At 38.8% G+C, this 17,195-nt stretch overlaps 1 protein-coding gene across 2 annotated transcripts in view; it reads right to left on the bottom strand.

Moving 5' to 3' along the window:
• Positions 1-1,115: 1,115 nt before the first annotated feature.
• Positions 1,116-17,195, bottom strand: part of VN2R621 (vomeronasal 2 receptor 621) — a 32,822-nt gene continuing 16,742 nt past the window's right edge. The window contains exons 4-6 of one of the 2 annotated variants that reach the window (XM_007497303.2): positions 6,951-7,169; positions 5,443-5,566; positions 1,116-2,037 (exon numbers count right to left, since the gene is read on the bottom strand). In XM_007497303.2, the coding sequence (XP_007497365.2) occupies positions 1,133-2,037; positions 5,443-5,566; positions 6,951-7,169 (1,248 nt within the window). In that variant the 3' untranslated portion in view covers positions 1,116-1,132. 2 annotated transcript variants of the gene reach the window in all.

Raw genomic sequence — 17,195 nt, 5'->3', positions numbered from 1 at the left:
ATTGTAAGTTCCTGTTTGGAAAATTCTCTTCCTTCTCTTTGTTCTCCCCACCTGTGATCCCCTGGCCCTTGCCACATGGAGGCTAATCATAGCCTAATGAAAAATCACCCCTGTCTTTTTACCAGCTGGTGGAAGTGAGTCCTGGGTCTTGGGCGATGAGCAATCTGCTTAGAGGACAGAGTTGCTGGGGCCAGGTGGGTTGGGACCAGGAGAGTGGATCTGGGTCAAACAGGTCCAGATTCCAGGAGCCCAGAAGCAGGGCTTGGTGGTCAGAACTGGGACCAGGTAAGCAATCTGAATCAAGAAAGTCTGAAGCAGATGGCTTCAGGTAGGAGCACAAGCAAGCAGGCTTGAACTGATCAAGACCTTTTCTAAAAGCCTTAGAGAAATGTGGCTGAGAAATCATTATCTAGGCTATCTTAAAAAAATATTGAGAAGTTCTCATCCAATCTAGTGGTTGCAAGAACTGTAACAGTTAAATTCTCTACTAAAAGAATTATATTTTTAGAGTTTTATTAAAGATTATTAGAAATCAAGAAGAAAGATATACATAAATAGAAAAAAAAAACCTAGGGCAGGCAAGCCCATTCAATTTCACTTACTACATCTTGAGAGACATGTGTACTTAGAAGCAGAAGCAGAGAGACCTAAGTAGGCTTTGCAGTCAGTTTAAATACAATTGATGATCTCTCACAAAGGTGAGGACTCAGATGAGATTGTAGGGCATTCAGGGAAGTGCCAAGGACTTCTGGGGATTGAAGTCTGGGGTTCAAATCTCCATTTTTACAGTTAGAAATGTGAAAAATACTAAACCAAGAATTAAAAATCAGGCACACACACATTTAGACACACATATGTAATTTATTTTTAGAATATTGTTTTCATTTTATCAACATATTAAGGTTCTTCTCTCTAGAGGCCATTTTATATACTTAGTTATTTAATTCTAACTCTCTTCAGAAATCAAGCAATATGACTTTTTCAATATAATTTATGCATTTAGAACAAAAGAAAGACATGATGATAACAGAAAATAAATGGTATAAAATCTAGAGTATTTTAAATCATTCATTAAGAAGCAAGAACTATATCTTTAAGATTTGTGAGGAAGAGCTTGAGAACACATTGATCCTCAAGGATTAGCTTTGTTTCTTAATATCTGCAGTGTATTTCTGTCTGCCCTCAGAAGGATCACATAGCATTTGGGAGCAAAGATACAGATGAGAATCCCAGCACTGGAGACCACAATGGAAAAGATCTCCAAGGCCACCATGGCCTTCCCTTTGGTGCTCTGATATGCAGGCAAGAAGGCAATCCAGACACTGCAAAACACCAGCATGCTGAATGTCAGGTACTTGGCTTCATTGAAAGTATCTGGCAGATTCCTTGCCAGGAAAGCCAATGTAAAGCTGACCAAGGCCAGGAAGCCCATGTAGCCAAGGACACAGTAGAAGGTCACAAGGGAGCCTTCATTGCACTGAATGACAATGAAGGACACCTCAGAGTGTTTATCCATCTCAAGAAATGGGGGATATGTTCCCAGCCAGATGCCACAGAGGCACATCTGTATAAGTGTACAAATGAAAATGAGGGCATGAGATACTGCTGGTCTCAGCCACCTCCTGAGCTGGCTCCCTGGCTTAGTGGCCCTAAAGGCCAGAACCACAGTGATGGTTTTGGCCAAGATGGAAGCAATGGCCACAGTGAACACAATGGCAAATGTGGTTTGTCTTAAGATGCAGATGGCTGGTGTGGGACGACCAATGAAGAGTAAGGAAGAAAGGAAGCAAAGGGTGAGAGAGATGAGCAGAATATAGCTGAGACTGCGATTATTGGCTTTTACTATGGGGGTGTCTCTGTGCATAACAAACACTCCAAGGACAAAGGTTGTGAGAATGGAGAAGCAGAAAGCTGAAGAGGCCAGAATCATTCCCAGAGTCTCTTCATAAGCCAGATAAGTTACTGTCCTGGGCAGGCATCTATCTTTCTCCTTACTTGGGTACTGATCTTCAGGGCATTGCATGCACTGTTCTGCATCTGGAAATACAACAAAAATTAATCTCATTCTGTTTTTTATGCTATATATTTGTCTTTCTCCAATAAGTTCAATATTAGACATTCCACATGAAGCTCAACTATTTTTTGGACTCCTCTTCAGTCAGAAAAATAAGAATTCTAGACAGCCAATAATATTAAAAAAAATATTTGAGTTTTTCTTTATCTCTACTTGTGGAAAAAAAAAACACTTGTTAATTATTCATTCTGTCACATATTTCTTAAATGAAAACTAAACTATGACCCTTTCCAAAATTTAACTCTCCACAGTAAGATCTTAAGGCCTAAGTGATGACTGTATATATATATATATATACTGTATGTGTATATTTTTATACTTGTATATAGTATTATCACAATAGCAATGAAATAGAGAATTATTTATTCTGTAATCATTGTCTATTATAAGAATTCGTTTATGAAAATGCACAATTGCAAGTCCTCCGGTTTCTTTAGGTCCAGGATTCTGTTGATGGTAATCAAACATGTCCCATTGCATGTTGTTAAAGATAGTTTTCATAAAAGTCGTGATTTTTTAAATTAGAAAATATGTCATGCGTCTATAGCAATGGCTCCAAACTTTCTTCAAGTTATCAAGTGTCGATTTCAAATCTGTCTTCTTCATGATTTCCATGCATCAGGATGGTACTTTAATTGCATAATAGTGGTAGTCTCTCGGTGAACGCGAATGACGATTGTCTTTGTGCATGACCATCTATTGATGTACCCTCATGTGGTTTTGAAGTCCAAAGGCTGAGGCGCACAGCCTGTGGCACATGGGGCCTGGGACACCAGTTGTTACGGGAGGTGCGGTTGTGTCCTGGTGTCAGAGTTCACGCGCTGAGGCAAGATGTCGACGTCGCTCATCTTCAAAGGTGGTGGCGGCATGGTTAATGTGGGTTCGCCAGATGCTTCTGACAGAGGCAGCGAGTTCTAGTTGCTTTGGTGTGATGCCAGCCCACTTCAAGTTTGACTTTAGCTGATCCTTGAATCTTTTCTTTGGTCGACCTTGTTTCCTGAGTCCAGCTGACAGTTCACCATTAATTCACCAATAAATTGCATTGATTCAAACACTGGTGGATTAGAAATCTTTCATTATTCAGTTAGAGGGTGGATGTCAATTTGGTAATGATCTAGAAATATTGGATATAAACATTTCTTTCCATTGAGCTTTGGGCAAAAATTTAAAAAAGTAAAAAATCAATAATAGGTAGAAGGAAGACAAGTCACCGTTTGTAATTTATACATGGCATTTTTATACTCAGTTTTTCCATTTCATTTGAATATTAGTACTATGATATTAATAATCTTTTAATCCTTTTTTCCCATGAAGAAATGGAGACAGTCATGGATTCTTACTTTATTAGACTCTCATTATTTTATTCAATCTTAGCAAACAAGGAAGAAAAATATGTGATAAACAAACATCATAAAAGATTGTTCTAAGTCGTATATATGCTATTCTGCCTATGCAAATAGCAGAGTTAGGGGAAAGGGAAATAAACTGGTGTGAACCAAATAGAATATTCATTAGATTGAAATGCTCAAGAATTCTTTCATATCTTTCTAGTTTAAATGCAAAATACTTATCAAGGAATGAGGAATTGTTTTATTCCTGTTATTTGTACTTAATTTTAAATATATCATAGTATACATTAATACCTTATTTGTAATTTATCTTGTGCTTTTGAAATTTAAGAAATCTTTGTTTCAGAATTACAGTTAAATATGTTTTAAACAGGGGATGCTCTTAGATTATAGATTGATCTTTTTTTAAAAATATAATACCAACAGTTATATGAACACGAATGTTTAATGGAATATTTTTAAAGAAAATATTAAGTTCACTATAATAAACAGAATTTTAATTTGAAAATCATTTTGCTATAATCTTAAAAACATTTATAAACATATAGAATATTTTAAAGGCATAATGTAAATACATAAATATAAATCTGACACAATGTAATCTCTTTATTCTGAAACCTCAAAACGAAGTTAGTTTTAATTGATAAGTAAAAAATGAATGGAAGATAACTGTGTGGAAAATATGCAAATATAATTTTCAAGTTCTAGGCTGTGATAATTAAAATGTTTTGGGAGCAAGGGAAATATATAACAATTATGACCTCTAAAATATGTTTTCTACTGTGTCTTGGTTTTATATAAATATAAGATGGTCGCCAGGGAATATATTCCCAATTTATGAATATGCCCAAGCCAACTGGGTTTTATAGAGAAATTTAATTAATAATACACTGATTAATCAATAGAAAAAGAGAGAAAGTAAGAAAGGAATAAGAATGAATAAATCAGTCAGTTGGTTTTATCACTCACCCAAGATCTCTCTAGGTAAGGCTTCTCATGCCAACCTCAGGCTCCAACTTCAAGAGAGCCACCTTTCAAGAAATGTTCCAGAGAATTCTCCTCCTGACTCCTCCTGAGTTCTCCTTCCACAGCCTCCTTGAAGACCTCTCCAGGAGCTCTCCCTCTAGGACCTCTCTCCTCTCAGACTCCTTCAGAGCAAAACCTCTCAGAGCAAAACCTCTGGAACTCTCCTCCCTCTGTCCTCAGACCTCGCTATCTTTAAGGAAACCATCTATCAGACTCCTTCAGAGCAAAACCTCTCAGAGCAAAACCTCTGGAACTCTCCTCCCTCTCTTCTCAGACCCCGCTATCTTTAAGGAAACCATCTAAGTTCCCTCCCCTCAGTTCTCACATCTACCAATCACTGTCGATATCTCCCCTGTGCCAATGGTGGCTCTAGTTTAACCCAGGACCTCCCAGAGATCTGTCTCCTTTGCACATGTGTGTTCAAAGTCATATTCTCAAATAATTAAATCTTGATCTTTGCTGCAGCCCTTCCTAAATCCTGTTACTCTGAGTAGGTTGGAGATTGGAAGTTCCAAGACCTGGTTCTGTCATTCCCAGTATCTCTATTGTATCAATTCTAAAATCAATCATGACTCAAAGAACTTCCTGTTCTATGCTTAAGCATAGGTCAAAACCCTTTCCATTGTTTAGCAAAAGGTTTCTGTCCTAAAGTAGTCTTAAGTAGGGAGGAGAAGGTCCTCCCATGCCAAGGGGTTTCACATTCCAATAGAGTTCTTACTATCAGTAGGAAATTTTTTCCAAGTATGAAATTTCCCAATGGTGAAATTTCCAATATTCATAAGTCAAAGAAATTTTGAGGTTTACAAAGCTGTGGTGAAAAGAATTTTGCTAATAAAGTAAATATTCTTAGGACTACCATATAACATAGAAATATTACATATTACTATGGTGAGAGAAAAATTTCTCCGGTTCAGCCATGAAACAAAAATTAAATAAAAAAAAAGAAATTGAATGCCTATAAATTGGCAGAACTCTTTATTTTTAGGCACCCACCTGTTTTATTGGAAATCTTCCCATCTGGGCACAAGGTACAGTCAAAGCAGCAGATGGGCTGGCCTTTACGAAATTGCTTCCTGAAACCAGGGCTACAGGCCACACTGCATATAGAAGTAGGAATCTGAGTTTCCATAAATTAAGAGAAAAAAATATCAGTGTAAGAATGATTACTAAAAAGGAGATTCACTGAGGAAATGATCATTTAAGACTTCTTCTGTGGAAAACATTTAGAAAAACATATTTGAAGTTTGGAAATAAAAGGATGATATATTTCTGAATGGAGATTTTCTCCCAATTTTCCCTCTTCTCCTCCATCTCATCTTTTCCTAAAGACATGAATGTGGGCAGAATCAACACAAGACACATTATAGATACTCAAATTTATAAAATACAAATGTGTTGATAGTATATTTTCCACCAAATATGGGACAGCACATCTCTACAATGAACTTCATTTTGTATAAGGAATGTTGAAGTAACATCTTGCTCACAGGATAGGAAATATTTCTTTTTATTTTTTTCACTAAAAAAGTCCTGTTCTTGGTATTTAAGTAAATTATCCTGAATTTCTCAGGGAGTCATAACGTTAGAGAATTTATAATTATATTTTAATTAAAAATTTAAAGCAATAATTAATTAATATTTGAGTCTGAATCTGCTTGATTAATAAGAATCAAGTTATTTGAATGGTTGATCTTGTTTCCTAGTCTGGCATCTGGAGGTACCTCTGCTGATTCAGAGAAGGTGGGATTTATGACTTCCCATAAACAAATAAAATTGAATCTAAAAAGAAGTTCTATATCAGAAGAGGAAATACACAGAAAATTTGATTTGTCTTTTGGTCATTTAGCATTTGTGCCACTTGTCACAAACTTACTTGGGATTTTCTTGCCAAGGATGCCAGACTGGTTAACCATTTCCTTCTCCAGCAGATTTTACCAAAAATAAAAACTGAAGGAAAAAGGATTCAGTGACTGACCCAGACTCATAGAGCTAGTAAGTATTTGTAGGCAGATTTGAACTGGGGAAAAGGAGCCTCCCTGACTCCCGACACTCTTCCCATTATGCAGGAACATTTGAATTAAGAGCCTCTAAAAGCAGACATGGGACTTTTGGGGAAGACAAACTCATGATCAAATGCTTATATTAGCTATACTTTGATGTTACAGGTCTCTTTTGTGGGTAAAAATTTTCCACTCTCCCTCCTTCTGTTGTGATTCAAACTTGTGCACTTGATCTGAGGTATTTCAAGATTTTCATCACAAGATTTATTCAGATCATTATGTAACTTAAACAGAAAGACTTTTAAAGGAATGTTGAGAAAAAGATAAATAAGAGGAATCAAGCTTCTGTCTTACTGAGAGCAAAAGCGGAAAGTAGATGTTTCAGTCCTTTCCTAGTCATTCACAATGTCTTCTGGGAAGTTTTAAGGTCTAATGGAAAGAAAACAGTGTCCAGACTTCTAACACCCTCCTTTATGTAGCTCTCATTCACCAGACTCTTACCTGAGGGAAACCTTCTGGCCAATCTATGTCCTCTTCATTAATGCTTAACACTTTTTCCTGAGGAATCACTTCTCCAACTTTCACCTCTGACCAAATCTTACCAGGGAATGATCTAAAATTCAGGATATCATATGTCTCAGCAGTCATGGAGGGGCCATCCCCACATAACTCATCTTTGATGCCACTGACAGGATTCACACACTTCAGGAAGTGGAGGAGCTAAAGGCAAGGGCAGAAGTTTGTTACTCCTTAGGGAACGAAGGGTTCATTCACTCTTCTAAGTCTTGATAATCAACATGAAATGGCTATGTGTTGGAAGCTTACAAAAACTATCATTCTTTTTTTAATAAATGCTTCTTACTGAGTTTTACCCAGCATTCCACACTCGATTTCCCTTTTTTCCTAGCAAGTCATAGGTGCCATAAGAGTAATGTTCTAGATAATGAACCGACCTCAGATGTAATTTTAACTCCCCTTCAACAAATCATGAATTTCTTTCATATACCTCTGATATCTGGCATTCCAAGTTCTTTGGTAAAAATCTGTATTCACAGACAATATATGGCTTTCAAGAAGAAGTCTTTTTCCTTAGGGAAAAAAGTCTATCCCAGATCTATAGAATATTTGATTAGGTAAATTTAGGATTAAAGAACTATTTCCATTCTTACTGCTGAAATTCAAAGTAAAGAAGAAAAGGAGAATACAAATAATTAAAAGAGTAAACAATTCCAAAAAGTTCATTGAAACAAAATAATGGAAAATAATTCCAGTAAAATAAAATATTTAATCCCTGCTTTGTAATTGAGGGTTATGAGAAAAAAAGAGATTAAGTGACTTCTCCAGAGTCACACAGTTATTACATATCTGAGGAATGGTTTTAGAGGTCTTTCTAATTCAGTCAGTTGTCATGGCTGTCTGGTGTAAAGATTAAAATTAATATCCAAAACTCCAAGTATTATATTTAATAACATTTATTAAATATTTATCTTAAAGTATAAGGACATAAGGCTAGCAAAAACCAAAAGCCTCTACTCCCTCCTCCACCATTGATCCCAAGAGACCAAGTGGGTAGAAACAGGATCTCAAAACTCCCCCCCACATGAGACACACAAAGTGGAAAAGGAAAAGGGGATTTTGGATAATGTAGTGTCTAGGGTTCCAGATTCTAAATCAATACATTTTCCCCTGTGATCCTTTGGGAGACCAGTCTCCTCAACGCATCAAGAAAATATAACTTATAACATGAACTGGAGGTATATACAAATATTACAGTTTTTAAAGGAAAATTACAATAATTTGGGGATAAGAGGAAAATAAGAGGGAAAAAGAACAAAACCAATCATAGGTGCATTAACAAAAAGCCAATTAGTGGCCAGTCGTCTTGGGAAAGAGATTATACATTCAAAAACAAAAGCAATCAAGCCCCTTAAAGTTCAAATTTGCCATATCTTAAAGTTCACTCTGAAACTTCTGGTACAGTGTGTGGTCTCTGTAGGCATCTTTCAGAGCCTTCTCAATTCAGGGAGGTAGTCTCTTGTTCTATCTTTGGCTCAAATTCAAGGCAAAGTTTACAACGATAACATAATCCCCCATGAGGAAATTAATAATACATTCCCCACTAAGGAGGATATAGGGATTCATGTTGTTGTTGATTGTCTCTCGAACCGAGGATGACGATTGTCTTTGTGCGTTTTTGTGCACAAAGACACCTGTGCATAAAGATTTAAGTGGAAAAGTCGATGCACAGAGACAGTCCCACTCTCTCGGCGTTGGAAGCCTGGGTCCATTGGCACGAAAAGTCATTATACCTGGAGACTTCCTCAGCTGCATTGGATGGCCGTGTTGTCTTTTGTGCTCCAACATGCCCTAAGCACTCCACTGTGCCTTGCTGCATCGCCATCTTAGCGGTTGAACCTTATTGTTGGTTTCTTCCACCTGTTCAGCCGAAGCAGTCTTCACATGCTGGGTGAGCAAAACCCTAGTTCACCAGGGGTCGACGTCGACCCGATGGCTACCCTCACAAGGTTTAGCCAGCCTGTCGAAGCTGTTGCCCGGGGTGTGGCTTCTGCCACATTCTAGCAGCTACTGGGAGCCACAAGTGAGAGCTGGGTGTCAGGTGAGGGTCAGTGGCTGGAGAGCTGCCCTAGAAGGGTATGACAAGCCCTCCATACCAGAGATATTACCCCTCCCTGAGCACCCCATATGTAGGAATTACACATAGATACAAAGTCTAATTATAAAGCATATGTATCAAATATCAAAAAAATCAAGTAATAAAAGAAATTAAAATAAAAATGGCTTCTGAGTCAGGTAAAAAAATATAAGAAGAAAAGTTGAAAAATAATTCTGGGAAGAAGAGAAAAAAGAAGAAAAAGAAAAAAAATATCACAACTCACAAGAGGTTCTTGGTGTGATCCATGACCCATAAGTATACAACAATATTTAGTCACTAACCAAGTTTAGCAGTCTTGACTACAGTAAGTTGTCACATCATGAGAGAAAATAGAAAAAGGGACTAGATCTCGAGAGAAATGAGAAATAGAATTTCCTCGTTCAACCCTTTTCTTCATTTTTTTTGGGATAACGGAGCCAGAGCAATCGATGTAATATTCTTGATATAATGTGTGGTACTAGGAAGTCTTACAATTTACAAATGTTAAGCAACCACAACTTCCAATCCCACATATGATCAAGTCATTGTGCTTTTGGTACAGAATGTCATCAATCCTCAAAGGATTGGTTTGGTTTCCTTCACTTTTTTGTGCTTGTTTGGAATTTTGCAAGTCTAGTTCTGTGCTCCTTTGTGGTCTGTTTGTCCTTGGATTAGACATAGTCATCGAGCTATGGGATGAATAATAGGCTACTGGGTACTGAGCAGGAATCAAAAATTGATTTAGAACACTTGAAGTTATCCTTTTTTTAATGGACATATAAGATAAATTGTTTATCATAATTTTTGTGCTATAGCAGAGGCATAGCAGATAGCTTGTTTTAAATTTGAGAGTTCTTAGGTGTTCTGTTTCCAATTTAAGTGTTTCAGGTATTGAGTTATTTTGTGAGTGCTACAAGGGGCTTAGCAATTTCCCCATAGCAAGGGATCAAATGTTGACCAAATCCAGTTGCTCCAAGAAGAGCTCTCAATTGCTTGTTAGTGGTAGGAGCTTTTATTGGGGGATATTTTCAATAGGCTTTGGAGACATTAAATAGGATCCAGCAGTTAAAATGAAGCTTAAATATTGTACCATGGTGAGACACCACTGAACTTTGTCCTTGGAGACTTTTTGGCCACTCTTATGTAGCTCTAAGAGAAGGTTTTTCCTATCCATTAGGCATGATTCAGCATTTGGTGAGGCCATGAGTAAATCATCCATATACTGAATTAAAAGAATGGTATCTGTATCAGCAGTTAAGAATTGTGTAAACAGGACTCCTGGTCAAGATGACCACTTAAAAGCAGCAAACGTTCAGACCTCGGAAAACCCTTCCTTATCTATCACAAACTGAATGCTCCTAGGGCACTGAAATTCAAACTGAACAACAGGACAGACCCGGGGAACCCTCCTTCTGGACTCGGATCAAAAGGTACAACCACCTAAAAGCCAGAATTCTAGATCACTCAGATCTAAGGGGAAGGCAGAAGGAAGGTACCAGGACCCCTCCCCCCCCAACCCAGAGCACTGAGCCCACAGCAGCAGGGGGACACTCAGAGCCCACAAAATGGCCTCTGGGTTAGCTATTCTGAAGGATGCACCTTGAAAGTAACCTGGTCCAGTCTTGGGGGCCCCCAAAACAGACGGCAAGGAAACAGAAAGAGATGGAGTGAGCCTGTAGCCCCTTGGCTGGGTCCTTCCATCTGAGTTGGTTCCTGCTTCCATCTGTGCAGATTCCTTTATCAGGGCACATTCAGCCCAAGCCAGCTGAACCTAATCACATCGGAAGCCCTCAGAGCTTCTGAAAGGATAGAATCCTCAAGGCCAGCAAAGGGGTTGCTCTGACAGGAGAAGGGCTTACCTTGAAAGTAACCTGGGCCAGCCTTAAGGCATCTAACACAGACAGCAGAGGAGGTTTCATTTGCTTCGGGACTCATTCAGCCCAACCCAGCTGAACTTAATTACACCAGGAGCCCTCAGACTTCAGGGAGGCCAAGACCCCTACCCCCTTAGAGTAAACAATGTTCTGAAAGTACAGAAACCTCAGGGCTGGCAAAGGCATTGAGGTACCTTGCGGACAGTGCTGTGCCAGGCTCAGACTGTGGAAGTAAGGCAATGGAAAAAACAACAGGAGGTAATTGAGAGCAGTAAAACCCGAAAAGCTGGCAGGCAGGGGAAGGCAGGCTCTGGGCTTCCCCGGGAAGACAGAACAGCTACGGAGAAAGGACAATCTGCCTGGGGCTAAAGCCTCAGACCATCAGACTGATACACGAAGAGCCAGTCCTCCTCACTCAGACAGAGATGGCAAACAGTACAGAAGTACAAAAGCCTCCAAACACCAAGAAAAGCAAGAAGAAGGGGGTGACTTTGGATACATTTTATGGAGCAAAAATACAAAATACTGAAGAAATAGAAGATGAAACACAAGCAAATGCTCTGAAACCCTCCAAAGGAAATGGAAACTCTCCTTGAACTCTTGAAGAATTTCAATCAGAAATGATCAAAAAGATGATTAGAAGATGATGTGGCCCAGGGAGATACAAGTATATCAGTTGGGATCTCAAAAATAGGAGTCTCCTTCATTTCATGAGTATCTTAACGAAGTACAGGGAGTAAAGTTAAGGATTCCTCAGGCAGTTCCAGTGTCATAGAGCCATCTGGGGAGCAAGTATCTTGGCTCTAAAATTGCACAAAAGTTCTCTCCCCAGCTAATTTAAAGGGAATCCAGGCATTAAGAGGAAACAGTGTTCCACATTAAGGGGTCCTACAGACACTATTCTAGGGTTAAGCCTTGGAACCTTTATAGGGTTCTCCCTGGCACTCCCCCGACATTAACTGAGCCAATGAAATTGCAATACGAATCAGGTGTACTATTCAATACAGACCAGGAAACTCCAGAATCAAAAGGAAATCATAATACTTGTTACCAACCATTAATGTTACAAGGGGCTCATTAGTATGGGGGAGGGAGAGGATAGGGACAATGGGCAGTAAGAAGTCATGGTCTGTAAAATCAAAGATTGTAGCCTCTGATTTCTGTGCCCCGAACCCCCACCCTGTACATCTTCATAATCTTTGGGCAGTACCTTGAACTGAGCCCTGAAAGGCAATAGCTCCCTGTGTGGTTCAGGGATGAGTTCCACTCAAAATCTACTGCTGTGGAATCATTTGGTATGAGTTGTCAGGTGACTGATTTATGTCCCTAGGATTATTATCAGTCCTAAAATTATGATTCCAGAAATCACCATTATATTTATCATTCCTATAATCATTCCTATAAGAATTTCTCCTTTGTGTATAGCTCATCATCACCCACAAACTATTCCTACATTTCATCATTATGTGACTCTTCTTACGACAGAATTAGTAAGGGACTGATATTTATATTCTTCGAGAGGGGCTAGTGCCATTGCTTGAGCATCATGCCCTTTGTTTTGTTTATCAATTTTTACCTCCAAACATTTGATTTGTTTGCTCAAGGCCTCTATCATTATTAGCTTCTTCCTGTTTTTCCTTTTGGCCTTTAAACACATAAGAATCAGTGTTTCTCAACTCTTCAAGGTCCATCTGAGGCTACCATGGCCAATGCATCTTAAAATAATCTTGGACTACCCTGCAAGATTTGTTGACAAAATGTTTCCTTATTTGCTTTATAACTTTGTCTTTAGAAATATCAAGGTCTCAATATTGACCTGCTAGGTCAATGAGCTTATCCATGAATTGGGAGAATGTCTCATTATCTGATTGTCTAAGCCTTTCTAATTTTTACCATGCTCCCATATGCTCAGAGCATTCTCGCATAGCTGTTATAATGGCATCCCTACAATGATGTAGTTGCAACTGTTCTGTGCTACTTTTATAATCCCATGCAGGATCCTGAGCTGGCCAATGTGCTCACCCCTTGACCATGTTAACATAAGAGGTGATTTCCTTTTTCTCATGTTCCATTAGAAAAGCATTGAGCAAATTCTCAATATCCTTAGAGGATTGGTCATAGTGGTAAAAAATATTAGCCATATTCTTGATCATGACCAAAGTTTCAGATTCAAATCAAGGTACATTATGTTTCAGTTGTCTAATTTCTTGGGATATAAAAGGAAAATGATGTCTTAGGTTCACCACAACCCCAATACTTCCTATTTCGGGCACTTCCCTTAATGGGAAAGAAGCTTCATAGTAGTCATCTGATGTCTATGATTCCTTAGGAATTGACTGTGGGGATGCTAAGGCAAAATGGGTAGGAAGAGTTATGGGAGTAGAATGATATTTATTTGGAGTTTGGGCTAATCTTGGGGTGGGAGAAAGGGCAGGAGAATATGGAGGGTTAAAGGAAATCAGAGGGGGTAAGATCAGCCAGGAGTTCCAGAGAATGAAAGAGATGTTGCAGAGTACTAGAGAGAAGGATCTGTACCTGATATATATGGGGGGGGGGTGTTTCATCTGCATTTCAGGAGAAAAAGGAACAGCCTCTATTTGTGGTTCAGAAGCAAGTCCATAGAATTCAGATATGTCTCGGGTGGGATCAGTATTTTTCATTGGTCATTTAAGTGTTCGATAGTTTTTTATTGAATTTTCATTTTGGCCTGCATTTCTACTTTAATCTCTCATATAGAGGCATCTTTTGTTTTAAAGAAGATCAGAAAAATAAAATATGGTAAGATATAAGGATGAAGAGGGAATTTGTAATTGTACATGCTTCTAATTGGATAAAAACAAAAGGCTTTCACATATGGTAGCATTTATATTGCTCAGCATTTTGATCAAAAAAGGAGAAAAATAATATATATTTATTGATTTATTATTTAATTATTATTATTATAATGGGTGGGATTAGAAGGTGAGGGCATTTACTTCCTTTTATTATATTTCATTATGATTTTATTGGATTATTTTTTTAAAGGGGAAAAAATTAAATTATTTATTTATTGCTGCCATCTAGTAGCAGCAGACAACCACTGTGGCTAAGCAGGAAAAGGGGAAAAAATAAAAGAGAAGAGAAAGGGGAAAAAAAGGAAGAAGAAGAGAGAAGAAAAAAAAACAGTGCTTTATATTGAACTCTAGTGACCAGGAGGCAGCTCTACAACTGTGAGGGGTTAGGGGTGGTTTTCAGGGTAAGGGCTGTGGTTTGGGGCTGCTAGAATCCAAAATGGAAGATATTACTACACAATTGGGCAGAGACTGAGAGATGGATTTATGGGAAATTTGGTAAAGCAAGGAGGGGTAGGAATTAAGCTGGGTTGGTTTAAAAGAGGGCTAGAACTCTCCCAGCCAAGGCAAAGAGCCTGATGGAGCCTAGGGGGCAGTCAGCTGTTCATTGGTGCGAGGGGTTCCCTTCCACACTGGCTAGGGAAAGGGAAGCTTATATTTACCAGCTGGAATGGATCTGGGCAGCAGAAGTGGCAAAAGCAGCAGCAGAAGCAGCAAAAGCAGCAGCAACTCAGGAGTAGGGGCCAGGCTAGAACTAGCTCTGACTAAAAAAAAAAATCCCCATAGCAGTTGGGGTGCAGGTATGGGAAGACAAGCCAGATATGACTAGGCTTTAGCAGCTGCAGTACTTAGTGGCAGCATAGGCGGGGCCTGGGATGCCATGGCTGAGGTAGTAGTTTGAGGCAGCTGGGGAGGGTGGGCCTGCCTCTTAGCCAGGGTTTGGCCAAGCTGCAGACATGAACGGTCAATCAGGCTCATTGGGCTGCTTTCCATGTCTTGGGTGGGGAGCTGCTTCTCCACCAAGTCCCCTAAATTAAGGCAGCTGGGCCAGTAAGAGCCTGCAGGCCCACCAGGGTTTATAAAAATACTCACAGCTGCCATAGGCTCAGAAGGTAGAAGCACAGCTATAGGAATGAGCCACAGTTGGGCAACTAGAGAAGGGTTTGAAAACTCCCAGTAGAAAAGCAGTTTCAGTTGCAAACCAGGAGCAGTTTTGAAACCAACAGGATGCTGGGCTGTAACCAGGCTGTAGGGTTTAAAGAAACAGGCTGCCAGATTTTCTTCTAAGGGAAAAATAAAGTTATAGAATCTCTTTTTGATCTGTCAAAAATATGAAGATTAAAATTAATATCCAGGACTATAGGTAATATATTTAATAACATTTATTAAATATTTATAATGAAGAATAAGAAATCAAGGCTAGCAAAAACCAAGAGCTACTCCTCCCTCCTCCATCATGGATCCCAGAGACTGGTGGGTGGAAACAGGAAGTCAAAACTCCCCCCATGTAAGGACACACAAACAGGAAAAGGAAAAGGGTATTGTGGGAAATGTAGTCTCTAAGGTTCAATATTCTAAATCAGTACACTTGTCAATTAAGAGATGGGAGGTAGTGAAGTCAGTACACAAAGGACAGGAGCTTACGGTTTTTTTTTTTTCTGGATCATCTGTTTCCTGGTAAACATCTTTCTCCTGATTTAGTAACAAACATCTCCTATGGTGGCTAAGTTTCTGTGCCTCATCTTTGGTCTATTTAAGAAAGTCATGTTTTTCTGACTCAAAATTCTCTTAATGATTATTGAATAAAATTCGTTGAACTTCCAGTCAGTTCTGTGGTGACTGATGACATAGAATTTTATTTCATAGAATATATTCTGTATAATTATATTTTAAATATGCTTATTCAAAGTCTAGGCTTTCTGTACCCAGATATATGAGCTTATTTTATGAATTCTACTAGGCTAAGATGATTCCATACACCTCCAATTTCCCAACATGTTCACCAAGCAACCAGTTACTCTAGGACTTAGCAATAAGACATAGAATACAATTTTCACTACTGGGTTCTCTTCTTTTTAAGAAATAAATGTATCATTCAGGCAACTGTGAATATAATCATTAATGTGCAAATATCAAATATTTTGATCAGCATTCATTTGTTGTTAGAAGGTAAAACAGAATTGATCAATGAGATTCTATATATAAGCATCATAGTATTGGTAGTATATAATTGAAAATCAGTTACCCTAAAAAAAGCTATATTTCCCAGGAGTCCATTTTCTTCCTCTAATTACATACTTCCTGTAGATAAGGGATATTAGGCAGGGACAGGGAAGGTCCCAGCTCTTCACTTTCTGTCCTGAGCTTGGTGGTGAACTGACTGATCAGCCATGGGCACATGGTCTGTATTTTGTATCTTCTTTATTCCTTGATTTCTAATGATCACTAATAACACTCTTAAAATATAATATTTCTATTATTAGAGATTATAATTGAATTTTTACAGTTGGTGAACAAATGGGACAAGAAATTTTCTCAATTGTTTTTTTAGATAACCTAGATAATTTTTTAAAGTCACATTTCTCCTGCCAAAGCTTTTTGCCCACCCCACCCACCCCCAGAAACTCCAAATCTCTTTGGAGCTGCTGTGTTTTTTTTGTTTGTTTGTTTGTTTGTTTGTTTTTCTACTTTTTGCTGGTTACTTGTTCTCTTTACTGGCCTGGCCTGGCTGGAGGTCTCTTGATGAAGAAGAGATAAACCACTTCTCTAGCCCAACTGCTTGAGTCCTTCATTCCTCGTTCCTCTTTCTTTCTCTGTCCCTCACTGTTGACTCTGGCATTGCTGATACTGCTTCCTCCAGCCCCTGACCCCAATCGCTTATCTGGCCCCAAGTCCCAGTCTCCCAGCAGCTCTGCTCCTAAAATCGGCCTTCCAATCAGACCCTGACCCCTACTGATACTGCTGATTATTGCCACCAAGAAGCTAAGAGTCAGGGAAGATGGTAAAAAACTGGGGTGTTCTGTCCTTAGGCAACAGTTAGCATCCATGTGGCAGAGGAAGGTTGGAGGGTGGGGGGTGAGGAGAAAAAAGATACTCTTCCAAACAAGAAGTTGATTATAAGCATGGCATATTCTATGAAAGAGCAGTGCATTGTCTATTTCATTCAGCTTCTACCATTCATGAGTACAGTGATCCTTTTACTTATCTTACCTGAGACTCAGGGGAGAAGTTTATCTCTCTGCAACTCTTTTTCCATTTGGGACTGCCCAGTTTGAGATTCCTAAAACCCATGTTCTCCCAATACTGACAAAAGGAATCTCAAGGGATTTTTAAGGATCTTTATAGAGACTGGAGGTTAAATTTTTAAGGCCTTTTCAGATTCCATTGT

The sequence above is a fragment of the Monodelphis domestica genome, chromosome 6 (assembly GCF_027887165.1).
Source record: "Monodelphis domestica isolate mMonDom1 chromosome 6, mMonDom1.pri, whole genome shotgun sequence".
NCBI classification, from domain to species: Eukaryota; Metazoa; Chordata; class Mammalia; order Didelphimorphia; family Didelphidae; genus Monodelphis; species Monodelphis domestica.
The sequence above is the reverse complement of the archived record's forward strand: the minus strand, read 5'-3'. Positions and strand labels throughout refer to the sequence as shown.